Consider the following 13,610-nt stretch of genomic DNA (forward strand, 5'->3'; position numbering starts at 1 on the left):
CCCCAGCCAACTCCCTTACTCCACACTCTCGCTTGCCTCCGTTTCAGATATCCTCCCACGGAGGAAGCAATAAAACTTCACTCTACCTAGCCTCTATTTAAAATACCCTTGATAGAAAAATAAAATAAGCTTCCAGACCTTCTCTTCTCAACTCCAACAACCACCCCGGCCTTCTCCTTTCCTTTCCTTTTCTATCCTTTCTCCTTCCACTCACGCCAACCACACCCAAAGCCAACTGCAGCTGTCCCAATCTTTCCCTTCCCAGTCAAGCTCCTGCAAGTACTCTCAAACAGTCCCCGCTACACACTCCCCCCACCAATAGTTTCTTTGGTCCCCCAAAGAATAGAGATCTTTTCTACCTGACATCAACAGCACCAGGGGTAGGCATCACTCCTTTTCTACAACATGTCCTAGGGCATCATATGTTAACCTCTTCACCGGGCGTATCACCCGCCTCAGTCTCTGCACCTTAGGTTCAACAATACTATGGGCACCATCCTCTGGTGGACCTCCACCCTCAGAGGTACCCGGGACTGGCAACTCTGCTTCTGACACTGGCGATTGCTGACCCCGTGAAATAACCGGTTCCGCCTCCAGCCATTCTCCTAACTCTACAATATCTGGGGGCAACAGTCCATCCGTTTCTGGCCATTCCCCAGGCTGACCCCTGGCCCCAACTCTCAAACAGTCCCCGCTACAAAGACATTTTTAACATCCTTTCATTTGTTTCTTCCAACTTACCTCTGGTTGTATTATTTTAAATCTGTATGTTTAGAAACATTGCTAGAAAACCCACAAAAATACTTCTAAACATTCCTATATTATGTGGGTTAAGTATAGAAATTTCAGGCTGACATGAATTTTACTGTCTGCATGAAGCAAGAATATTTTAAAACATCAGACTTATGTTTAGGTTATGAGATTTTTGTTGCCAAAGTATAAAACAAAAATTACAAATTATCCCCTTGCACTTCAGTTACATAGAGTTTGTTATTCTTTCAGTCAGCTGGATGTAAGCTTGTAAATGAGAAAACTATATTGCCTGCAAACTAAATAAGAATTTTAAATAAGTTTTATAAGGTATTATAAACTGTACTGTCATTCTTGTTTCCTGAATTAAAAGCCTTTGCTGCCAGGCTGATATGTTATTATTCCTTGCAGAACATTTTTTTCCAACTACTAGAAAAAGTAGGCACATTCCAATTTGTATCATTAATAGTTTCCCCCTCAAATAATATATATATATATATATACACACAGTATATTAACAGCTATAGAAAACTATGATTTATTGATTCATTCTTTAAGAAGCTATTGAAAAGAACAATGAGAAACCCCCACACACAAGATCTAAAGGGCTTTGTCCACTTTCTATCTGAATACTACACTATTCTGCTCAATATGTTAACCCATCTACTATATTCTGTTCATTTCAGCTTTATGTCCCGCCTTGAGTATGATTTTCAGGTTTGAATATTATACTTTAAGGATTCATAGAAATTAGAAGAGGTTGAATGATGATTTACAAAGATGACTTAAGAAATTACAAGCTTCCTACAACAAACCATGTGAAGAGAGATTGAAGGAATTGGGTATAAAATTAAAAGAAGGTGACCAGGAGGGGTATAATAGTACTCTTTAAACATCTGAAAGAATGTCACCTAAAGAAGATCAACACCTGTTTTCTCTTAGCTAAGAGTACAGGATTTGGAATGATGGGTTTAGGATACAGAGGTAAAAGTTTTCCCTGTCCAATTTTGTCTGACTCTAGGGTATGGTGCTCATCTCCGTTTCTTAGCCGAGGGTCCAGCATTGTCCAAAGACACTTCTGTAGTCACATGACCAGCATGGCTATATGCCAAGGTGCATAGAACACGGTTACTTTCCAATCAAAGTGGTACTTATTTATTTGCTCACATTTGCATGCATTCTAATTATTAGGTTGGCAAGAACTGGAGCAAGTAATGAGAGCTCAACTCATTGCACAGTGCTTAGATCTCAAACCCAAGCTGTCAACTTTCCTGTTGATAAGCTCAGCATTTTTAAACACTGAGCATCATGCCCCATGGATTTAGGATATAGAGAGATTTTAAATTTAATGTCATTAAAAACACTTAATAATAATAATAATAACAACAACAACAATAAGTTGGAAGGGACCTGGGAGGTCATCAATTCGAACCCCCTGCTCAGGCAGGAACCCTACACCATTTTGGACAAATGGCTGTCCAGTCTCTTCTTAAAAACTTCCAGTGTTGGAGCATTCACCGCTTCTGGAGGCAGGTTGTTCCATTGGTTAATTGTTCTAACTGTCAGCAAGTTTCTCCTTAGTTCTAAGTTGCTTCTCTCCTTGATCAGTTTCGATCCGTTGCTTCTTGTCCTGCCTTCAGGCCTTGGAGAATAGTTTGACTCTCTCTTCTTTGTGGCAGCCCCTGAGATATTGGAACACTGCTATCATGTCCCCCCTCGTCCTTCTCTTCGTTAAACTAGACATACCCCCAATTCCAGCAACCGTTCCTTATATGTTTTAGCCTCCAGTCCCCTAATCATCTTTGTTGCCCTTCTCTGTACTCTTTCTAGAGTCTCGGCATCTTTTTTACATCGTGGTGACCAAAACTGGATGCAGTATTCCAAGTGTGGCCTTACCACAAAGCATTGTAAAGTGGTATTAATACTTCACGAGATCTTGATTCTATCCCTCTGTTAATGCAGCCCAGCACTGTGTTGGCTTTTTTGGCAGCTGCAGCACACTGCTGGCTCATATTTAAGTGATTGTCCACTAGGACTCAAAGATCCCTCTCACAGTTACTACTATTGAGCAAGGTACCCCCTATACTATACCTTCTTTTTAATGGTAATTCTATGGCGAACTCAGTTATCCTGTGGTAGATTATGATGAACCAAATTAGAAAGCCATGTGTCTGGGATGTTCTAATTTGGATTCCTATATTGAATAGTGATTTGGGCTTAATAGCTTAAATGGCTTCTTCAGATGTTGTAATTTCTGTCAGGTTTTGTTTTTAACTTATTTTGTGGATGGACCAACAGCCACCATGATTATAGTAGAGATGGAGATGATGATAAGTATACATGTAAATATCACATCTAATCCTCACTACAAAAATCAAAGTAACACATTTCAACTTAAATTTACTTTAGGCAAACATCAAAAGCAGTACTATCCCTACCAAAGGACTGCCTGCACTTCTATCTGTCTGCCTGTCTGCCTGTCTGCCTGTCTACCTATCAAAGCAGAAAAAGGGCAGACTGCATTGTATTCTGCCATTTGTTTCTAAAACAAAAACATTATGGTATATTTTAAATCAATGTTGCTATATTTAATAAATACACACTTAGGTGTATCTATTAGATTTAATGGAATTAAATTTTATGTAGGTGTTTTTAAGAGTACATTTTGTTTTAATTTCTAGTGTTTGATAGAATTGCTGTAATTTATATTTCTTTTAAAATAGGAGGTCGGGGCATCTGTGGGACTATATAGTTCAGTCTAAGCCTTTGATGCCACCAATGCACATTTTTTAATTGTGTTCTTTCAGTAGATACTGAATTCCCTCTTAATGCATTGTTTTCACTCTAGTTCATCATTTATATGTTATAACAGACAGGCATAATGTTGTGCATAGTATAACTCCTTGTTAAGTTAGCAGTTGTGGAGAATTTGAATCTGTACAATCCTGCAACCTGCTAATGTGATATTTAATGAGGAGACATCAGTCTGGAGAAAGGTAGTCAATATAAATCAGTGTTTACAAAGTGTGATTAACTCTGAAATATTTCATCAATGCTCTGGTCCCAGGCATACTCTATGCTAATTACTAGAATCTCTACATGTTTCAGGGGACGTCTTGAGGCTCAGAGTGCAGCAAACATGGAGCAGCAAAATTGCAATTATGCCTGGGCTGTCTCTGATGGCAATTTATGCATTTGGTGTGATGACCTCCCACTTCCCAAGAGAGCAATAAAGAGAATGCATTTTCATTAAGATACTAATGCACTTAATCACAAGGGGAAAGGGTTAGAAAGTAACAAAATACTTCTAAAGCAAATGGGGAAGCACGGAGGGGGGGAAAAGCATTTTTATTCTTTCCATGAAGTACTAGCACCACAGATTGCACCTACTAAATGTAATTGTGAATGTCCAAGTCAGTAAGAACACATATATTAGTCAAACAACTAAATTCATCTTAACAAATAATATTCCCCTGCTTGAATTAGCATATTATATTGAAACAGAACACAAGAAATCCTATCTTAAAGCAGACTGAAGCTCTACCAAGTGCAGAAATTTTTTCCTACTTCATAAAATCAGGTGCTTTCAGGAATTCCTTAAACAGATTATAAAATCAAGAAAAGGAGGTGATATTCAACTGTATTTTGCCTCTCAAACCCAATTCCCCTTTCTTAACAAAATGTATCTTAATAAAAATACATTGATAACTCTCTTCTTCCTGAATGCATCTAGGTCTTTTTAAACATATTAAGCAATTATCACTGTTTTATTTGATAGCAGTGAATTCCATAAGTTGAATGAAATTCTTCTTCCAGTGTTTGATTCTGAAATCTAAAAATAGAAAAAAAGTTCTCCATCTACCTTTGATGATTTTATATTTACTTTTTCCAGCCCAGTGCTTCATTTTCTAAATCCCCGAAGCTTTAGTGAATTTCTTTTTAAGAATTCCACCATGAATTCTAGCTGAAACAAATTTGGGTGCTACATTCACCTCAAAACCTTGGGGAATAAAAGGTTGCAGAAACAGATAGTTTTCCTTGAGAAGCAAACAATAGCAAAGTGATTAAAATACTCTGCATTTATTATTTTGTGGGGAAATGCTATATGCTAAGCAATCTTCTTCTTCTTCTTCTTCTTCTTCTTCTTCTTCTTCTTCTTCTTCTTCTTCTTCTTCTTCTTCTTCTTCTTCTTCTTCTTCTTCTTCTTCTTCTTCTTCTTCTTCTTCTTCTTCTTCTTCTTCTTCTTCTTCTTCTTCTGCCATATCATTATCGGACATTGGCAATCATGTTGGCGATCCTGTTTTTATCAGCAGCCGCACGAAAAAGTACTGCTGAGTTTTGTCCAAACTATGCTAAGCAATAGCCCACTTAAACTTTTAAACTGTATCAGGCCATGTGGTTTTAATATTCTGCTTTTCTAGTTTTCTTTGGCATAAGACACTGTTTGCAAAAACAAAAAAAGTCTGTAAAAAAAATTAAGCCCAGCTGCTAACATTTTCAATTTCATGTTTTTTTGTTTAGACTTTCAGTTACATTTGTATTTCTTTTAATTGATTAACAAAATTATAGCTGATGTTTCTTAATGGATTCTTCTTTTTATGTACTTTAAATATTTTAGGTAACATAGAATATAGCTGTCCAGCAACAAATGAATGTGAAATCACAAAGCGCAGACGCAAATCCTGTCAAGCTTGTCGTTTTATGAAGTGTCTAAAAGTTGGAATGCTGAAAGAAGGTAAGGCTGATAAAGCCCTTTTATAGAATTGTTCATAAACACTGTTAGAACTATAATTTAATCTGAGAAATGCAATGTATCATTTTCAGATGTCATGACTGTTTTTAAAAATAAAACAATATAATTGCTCCATAGAGAGCGAGAGAAATTTCTTCAGTTTAATGTAAGCAAACTGTATTTTTTTCTGATACATCAGCTAAACATTATACTTTGATACTTGTACATTTACAAATGATGTTATCCAATATAAACAACTATAAAATAAATGTCTGACGGAAATTGTTTCATACAATGTATATAATGTTCTTAAAAACTCAGGCAGTTACAGTAGTCTACAACCTATGACTGCTGAAGTTAGCGAAATCAGAACAGCAGATAGACGATTTGTTGTTGTTCAGTTGCTGAGTTGTGTCTGACTCTTTGTGATCCCCATGGTAAACCAGGCCTCCCTGTCCTTCATTGTCTCCCTGAGTCTGCCCAAATTCATGTTCATTGTGTCAATGATACCATCTAACTATCTCATCCTCTCTCGTCCCCTTCTTCTTTTGCCTTCAATCTTTTCCAATACACAGCCTTGTTGTATTCCTTTCCTTATTTTAAACCAATCAATTATTCCATGTCTGGTTCTAACTGTTGCTTCTTGACCTGCATACAGGTTTTTCAGGAGACAGGTAAGGTGGTGTGTTACTCCCATCTCTTTAAGAACTTGCCACAGTTTATTGTGATCTACAGTACACAATCAAAGGCTTTAGCATATTCAATGAAGCAGAAGTAGATGTTTTTCTGGAACTCCTTGTTTTTCCATAATCCAGCGAATACTGATAATTTGACCTCTGCCTCTTTGAAACCCAACTTGTTATAGCTATTAAGAGTTCAATACACAATTCCTATAATTTTAAGACATATTTTGATTGTGCTTGCCCTTCAAATACAAAAATATTGAATAAGTAGACACTGTAAAAAATGTGTATCCTTTTAGATATCATGTGATCTACACATCTCCCACAGCAGATAGTCAGCCTGAGGTTTTTGAAATCTAAAGTTGTTTGTAATGCATCTATCTTCCATCAGCAGCAGCCTTCAGCCTCTTAGATTGGGACCCATTTTTTTCACAGACATGATTTTGATTATTTGCTTCTTTGTCATATATTAGAATGCCATTATTGCAGCTCATCTTCCATTGGATTGTAACTTAGTATTGATTTCTGATCTATCAGTTCAACATCCCTTACTCTATAAAACAAAAGCAAGCTTTTGTATTGATGAAAGCAGGACTTTTTTTTTGTCATAGAATGCCCAGAACGGAGTTCCGGCACCTTTTTTGGATGGAACCTTGTAGGGTAGGCAAGGCGGGTTGTATAACATGTGTGAGTTCTGGCAGCTTTTTTTTTTTTTTTTTGTTACAAAAAAAGCACTGGGTGAAAGCAAGAAAAATGAGAACTACAGATTTTAACTATTTGGTCATTTACAGGTTTATTTAGAAATGCATTTGAATTGAATAAAACTTATTGCTGGATGTATCTATAGAATAGCAGTTTAGATTAAAAAAATATAATACTGGAGATTTAGGTTGTATTCCTTAAGATGAATACAGTTTTATATGTTCATGTATGCCTGGTTCAGACAAATATGATGCAATTATATATAGTGTCACAAATTTCCAGTCTTATTCAGAGAAATCCATATTGAGATACCCCAAAAGGCCAAGCTGTAGATTAAGCAGCTATCTAAAAGGCAGTTTGCATTGAAAAAAAGGTTTGATTTTCCATTCAGAAACTGAAGTTCACATTTTGTTTTCTTCAGAAACCAATTTTCCCATGACTGTTTTTCACAAGTCAGCTTGCAGAGTCAATGCTTAGTCGGGTGGCCTTACAAATCTATATAATAAACAAACATGGAGTAACCGAGCAATAATAGAAAAATTAGGTCTATCACATCCTTTCAGACATACTCTTATTGGATTATACTTACTTAGAATAAACCTCATTCTGTGTATGGTTGCTTTGGCAGGCGTGATGGTCCTGTGAGCCAAATCCTGCTGCCTTTAGTTTTATGCTGGAAAAATTCCTATCTAATTCAGTGGGGACTCTGCCTCATTAAGAGATTCAGGATTTGGCTTTTTTTTATTTAGATCTGGATAGGGCTTCATCCATATGGAAACCCTAATTTGTTTCATGTTATGAAACTATAACACAAAAACATTTAATGGAAGCTTAACATGAACTCAAACGTGAACAACATCCAGAATATGAGCCTTTTTCAGTCAGTTGTTACAGCTAAATCTATTTCTCCAGCTGAAGGAAAAAGGCATTGTGCAGATTGAGTCATATTGCCATTTTTTCCCTTCATATAATAGGTTTTTGTTTTTCCTGTCATCTCAGTAACCAAGATTTGTGAAAGTGATCAATGCTGATCTTTTCCTCAAGCTATTTATGCTGCTGTTCCTCTTTTGTTTTGGATGTTTGTAAATAGAAGGCTTTTTGTCCTCTACCTTCAAGATAAGTATTGTTGCAGAAAATTCATCCCCAAACTAGGGATTAGGGATCTCCCATCATCAAACAACAAAGCGACATTTCACAGTTGAAAATATAAGTGCAAAACCATGCCTTTCTTTTTCCCCAGCATGGCTAATGACAGCTTCAAATAGCAATTTAAGCTAGGGAAATATTGAAGGTTAAACACTCACTGTTTAATCTCTTTCTTCTTTGGAAAACAAAATGAAATGAAGTTAGAATAAGATAACTGTGGCAAAAATTATCCCCTGTGCTCCTTGAGAGAATTTCTTCTTTCCTTCTTTATGTAGGTGCTGGCGCCTGGTAGAGTATGCTTCTGCAAATATCCATTTTTAGACTGATAGAGATCCCAAAAAACAAATAATTCTTGTTTTATTCCATTTTAGGCTTATTTGGAATGCAACTTTAAAGTATGCTATCTCGGATATGTATAATCCATTCCCTATAGAGGGTTCAGCAGTTCTAATTGTCTAGTCTTGAGATGGCAGCATGAAATTTGAGGACATTTCTGCCCTAGAGAATATGTGACATGTGCAGGAATTGACCTTTATTTGACTTTTTTGTTTGTTAAATGGTTGATTCAAAAACTTCCCCATGAATTGTTTTTTTCTTAACTGAACTTCAGGAAGACAACTGTTTCATCCAATTTCCAGAGAAGTGGAAGAAACTCATTATAATATGAATCAATGTACAGCTTAATTACTCAAAGAAATAGCTTTATATTTGGTCATTAATGAGTTGATGCTCATTAGCAATGCTAGAAATTCCTTCAAAAAACAAGGTACTGAGATATCTGTCCTATCATCCGAGATTTCTTAACTATCTTTTAAGTTTCACAGATTTGACCCAAACAACATATTAAGAGCCAGTTTCAGGGTCTAACAGGAGATGTCACCCTTAATCTTTACTCAGTCTTAAGTCTCAATGCTGAGTAAATTAAATGTTTTAAGTTTTGTGAAATAAGGGGAGTCATTAAATTATATTTAAGAAGCAAATACTGTACAATGAAATTTTGTACTTTTTTAAAATGGAAAATATACTGCTTATTTCTGCTAATTTGGGGTGCTTACACAATACAGTAGAAGGGAGAATCATGCATATTTATTCTTGCTATAACCCTTTTTTTGGTTATATTGTAGAACAGGATTGAGTTGCTATGTCTCAGGTTTGTTTTTAATGTATACTTTAAAAAATTTAATCCCATGCAGCATGCCAGAGGAGGCCATTTATTCAAATGTAAATCTGTTCAATTAAATTACCAGTCTATAATAAAATTTACTGTTGCAACCTTCATGTTGGCTACAGCAGTTGCTACATGCTGATGGCACAGTATGAATAAAAAATGACAGCCTAAATCTATTTACTTAAAAAAAAAATGGTTGCAAGATTTGAATTATTCTAGCCTTCATAAAAACATAGTATCCCCTTCGTGGAAAATAGATAAGCATATTGGACAATATGGTACTTATATAAACATTTTTATTAATACAGAAATTAGTGTGAACAAGGCAGAAGCCTTGCTAAATCCAAACAAGTACAGTAACAATCTGTTTTCAGTGTCCAGACAGATGCTGCTGTAAAATGCCAGATTTTGACCTTTCCATGGCAGATGTCTAAGTTCCCAACATTCTCTGCCAATATTATATAGACAACAGACAGAAAGACTTTGTATATATCTAAAATATTGCTGTTCTATGTTCCAGCCAGCCAGCCTGCTATGATGTTTTTGAGGATATTTGTCACTGCATTGCTATTCTGCTCAACAAAATCTCTCCTATGTTTTAAAAAAGTTGATGAATTTTTGAAAGATATTAAAGTCTTACATAAACATACTGAAACATGCTGAGACCTCAGTCTGTGGCCTCAGCTACCAAAAGTATGCAGTTATAATCAAGGGTTAGAAAATGAATTTCTGAAGTTGGTTGGGGAATTCCGGGAGTTGAAGTCCATACATCTTAAAGTTGCCAAGGTTGAAAAATGCTGATCTAAAATATCCCCAAGAATATTTTTAGAAAATATTTTGTCAAAATGAGTGCCATAAGGTTCCTTATTAGAAAGTTTGCTCCTCTATGTTGCTATGACTCTCACAACATGAGAACATAAAAATTAAAGACAAAAGTTTAGTCAATGCAAAAAAAAAAGGAAGGAAGGAAAATAGAATTAAAACAATGTATTGTGAGTCATGGGTTAATATCCAAAAGAGTAAGTAAAGGATAATCATTTTATATGATTTACTGTTTTGGCTTCCATAATCCAAAATATATTTCCTTATTGATGGAACCCTCAAGTGTTTGTGTACTTAGTAGATGAATGCAACAGCCTTCCACCAACTGTTTCTAAGACCACTAACGTCAAACAAAGTGATGCAGACATACATGCACACATGCATAAATAAACAAGATCAGCAATTAAAAATAGCCAGCATGAATGGGCCTTTTGCCATTCTGCCTTACCCCAACTCAGATGGCAGAAGCATCTGGTGAAGAACCCCTCTTTCTGAGCTCTATATACATGCAAGTTCAGGTGATCACCAGGAGCCCATGCTCAAGCCAAATATTGTTTAGAATTGGGGGGTGAGGGGAGTTGTTCTATGGCCTTTAGCCTCTTTTCATGTTGGAAGACAGCAGAGAGAGAAAGGCATTTAACATAGGCAGAGGGAGCACACTCTGCAAAAAATATTGTACGTTTTTTCTGCTTAAACCTCTGACTTTGTCCAACATGAACTGCCTTGTCCCAAAGGTGCTTTTTCAGGATGGTGGGGAATGGAAGGATTGCAGACTACAGGTACCATTTGTGCCTCAGCTTGAGATGCAGACAACACCATCCAGTCAGAGCTGAAGAAGCTTTGAAGAAGCGAAACGTCTTCAAAGAAAAACAAGAAAGTCCAGTTGCCTTCTGAAAAAGCACCTTTGGGATAATCATGACCTGGATGACTGAGAATCTCCATAGACATTAACTGCCTTGTTTCACATGCCATGGTTCCTCAGAATGAAAGAATGCCACACCCCATATCAGCTTTGCTATGTCTTTTTAATCCTGCTTTAGCTATAGACTAGTCATTTACACTTTTTTGCTGCCAAGATACTTCATGTGTTTTAGCATTGCAGCATCTATGATTGCTATCTTTAATTACTTATGCTCTGCTGTCATTTGAAATTCTTGAGAACTCTCTTAGTGGCTAGTCAGGCTCATTTGTTAACTGAAGAACTGATGTATGTTCACTAATTGGATGGTATACCATAAGTTCATTTGATAATCAATCAGCATTGAGACAGGAGAGAAATAGGTCTGTTTTTGTTTATTCCTCACCATTCCTTCAAGAGCTCTGCTGCTGATTAAAACACACTGGATAATAATATGCAGGCATTGTCATTACATTCTAAATGGAACACAAGATTTTCAGGTGATGTAAATATGGGCAGTACAATCAATTTAACCAGGAATACTGCTCTGTTGCCAGTTTTTCTTACTAAGGTTAACAAAAAACTGATCTGATGTACTTGTCTCAGACCACAGAGAGCAGCTACCACTTAAAATACTGCAGAGAGTGCCAAATAAATGGGAGATATGTGTGTGTGTGTTTGTGTACACACACAATATTAAGTGTAGGAAAACAAGTGGAAAGTGCTTCCCCAGACATTTAAAATCCTATATAGAATGACCAAATGATACTATGGAACATAGGGGTTTTCTGATTGGTAATTCCTGACAAAGACTTTATGCATGTTCCAGTGTAATTAGCTGTAGCAATTGTGTACAATTAAATCCAGAAGCTTTCTCCTGGTTACTAGCAACATTGAGAAAGAGTGGAGCAATGCACACAGTGATTGTGTGATTTCATTTCTGCCAGGGATGGCCAACCCTGTTCTTTGCAAAGAACTTGTGTATAATAGCTTTGCAATGGCAGATTTATTTCATGGACTAATAATATTACTCTGCTAAGTAGAAAACAGAAGTTGTTGTGCAAGGAAGAGTAACTTTCTGGGGCCTTCAAAACTGGAGAGGAAGAGAAAGCACAAGCTTTTATAATGTCCAAGAAAAAGATAAGATGAAAAGAAGAAATTCACTTCAGTTGTTTTTTTATATTGTCTCCCTGTAATAAAACATTTATGCAGCATTTTTGAAATAATATTCAGCAATGCATTTTTAATTTGAAGGCATTCTTAGTTTTCAGTAGCTGTAAAGGTATCTTCCTTTAAATGCAAGCCCTGAATGCATAATGATTGGGTTTAATTTATGCTTAGTTTGATTTGTGTTTTGCTTATAATAACAGAAATTAATAATCTAGTTTATCTTGTCCTGTGACCTGGGAAACACCAATTTAGACAATCTAAGTCCTATTCCACTTATGTTCTGGTACAAATCTTGAGGCTTGGAAGAAAAGGGTGGCGGTCTTGTAGAATAACAGATGCAAACTGCTGATGTATTGCAAGAATTATTTAACATATATTTTAAAAAGTAGTGTCTGATTAAGGAGCTTTGTTTCAAATTAACCCGTAGAGAAGAAAATGTATTAATTTGGGGCAGATGTTTCTCTAATATATTTCTCCTTTGTGATTATTCCATACATTGTGCATTTATTTTTCTTCCTTAAATTAGAAGATGTAAGCTTCTATGGGTTCAAAAGTCTTTTTGCACTACATAACTGTTAGAAGTCTATCATTTTTAATTAACAAAAATATAGTGGCCCCTCTTTGATTTAATGAATATCCCCATTTGTTATATATTCAGTTCCCAGGCTAAAAAGAAAATTAGCATTTTTGTCTTACTCAAGAAATATTATTCCTTAAAATATATTCACTTGAGTTAGCTCAGAGGGAGGTAAATGGGTGAACTTTTGCCCATGCACCAGAAATTGTGGCAGTTATGTCAGTGATAACTAAGGGAAAGTCAGCAACTTGGTGAAATGAGGCAGGATTTGGTTTTATGTGACATCTTTCCCATCAAACTGCAGAACAATAAGTGCCTTTGGCCCTTTGTCTTTGGCATACAAAACACATTTGTTTCAAAATGTCTGAGATTAACAAAGCTCATCTTGCTTTGTGAAGAAAGCTACTTGCTTAAATTATTTTTGCTTCTTACTCCGGTCAGTGTATGTACTCTTCAAAGATTGACTAGTCTTGGCGCAGAGAGATGTATCATGTTCTGAGACTAAAAAAGTTACAAAGGGGTGTGCATGTGTTTAATCCCTACCCTAAAAGTTTGGCATAATTTGGCTGAACCATTCCCCAAATTAAAATAGATACATATCTCCCAGTTTTGGGGCAGAACTTTATTTCTTTCAGTGTGGTAACTTTAAACCACCAACATCAAATAGTTTTCTTATAATATTTGAACAGGCAAGGCTTTGTGATCTTGGCACCAGATCTGCTGAAAGAAGTGGAACTACACATGACTTGCTCAATCAATCAAAGTAGACAGGGTATCAAGAAACACTAAAATTACAAGCTGTAAATATCACATGTGTGATCTCATGGAACTGTCCCTCAGATATTCCTTGTATATTAAGCTCTTCCTCACTATAGAAACTGTTTCAAGTAACATTTAATAGGACCAGTCACAAATGAAGCCACACTTCTCCAGTTGAGCCAATAGTCAGCTGCTTGGACTTC

General features: G+C 36.1%; 1 protein-coding gene across 1 annotated transcript in view; it reads left to right on the forward strand.

Moving 5' to 3' along the window:
• Window positions 1–13,610, forward strand: part of ESRRG (estrogen related receptor gamma) — a 182,983-nt gene that overhangs the window by 55,678 nt on the left and 113,695 nt on the right. Inside the window, exon 3 of the mRNA XM_015822613.1 lies at window positions 5,369–5,485. Within this exon, the coding sequence (XP_015678099.1) occupies window positions 5,369–5,485 (117 nt within the window). The remainder of the gene's footprint in view (window positions 1–5,368; window positions 5,486–13,610) is intronic.

The sequence above is a fragment of the Protobothrops mucrosquamatus genome, unplaced genomic scaffold, assembly GCF_001527695.2.
Source record: "Protobothrops mucrosquamatus isolate PMUCROS unplaced genomic scaffold, P.Mucros_1.0 scaffold1626, whole genome shotgun sequence".
Classification (NCBI taxonomy): domain Eukaryota; kingdom Metazoa; phylum Chordata; class Lepidosauria; order Squamata; family Viperidae; genus Protobothrops; species Protobothrops mucrosquamatus.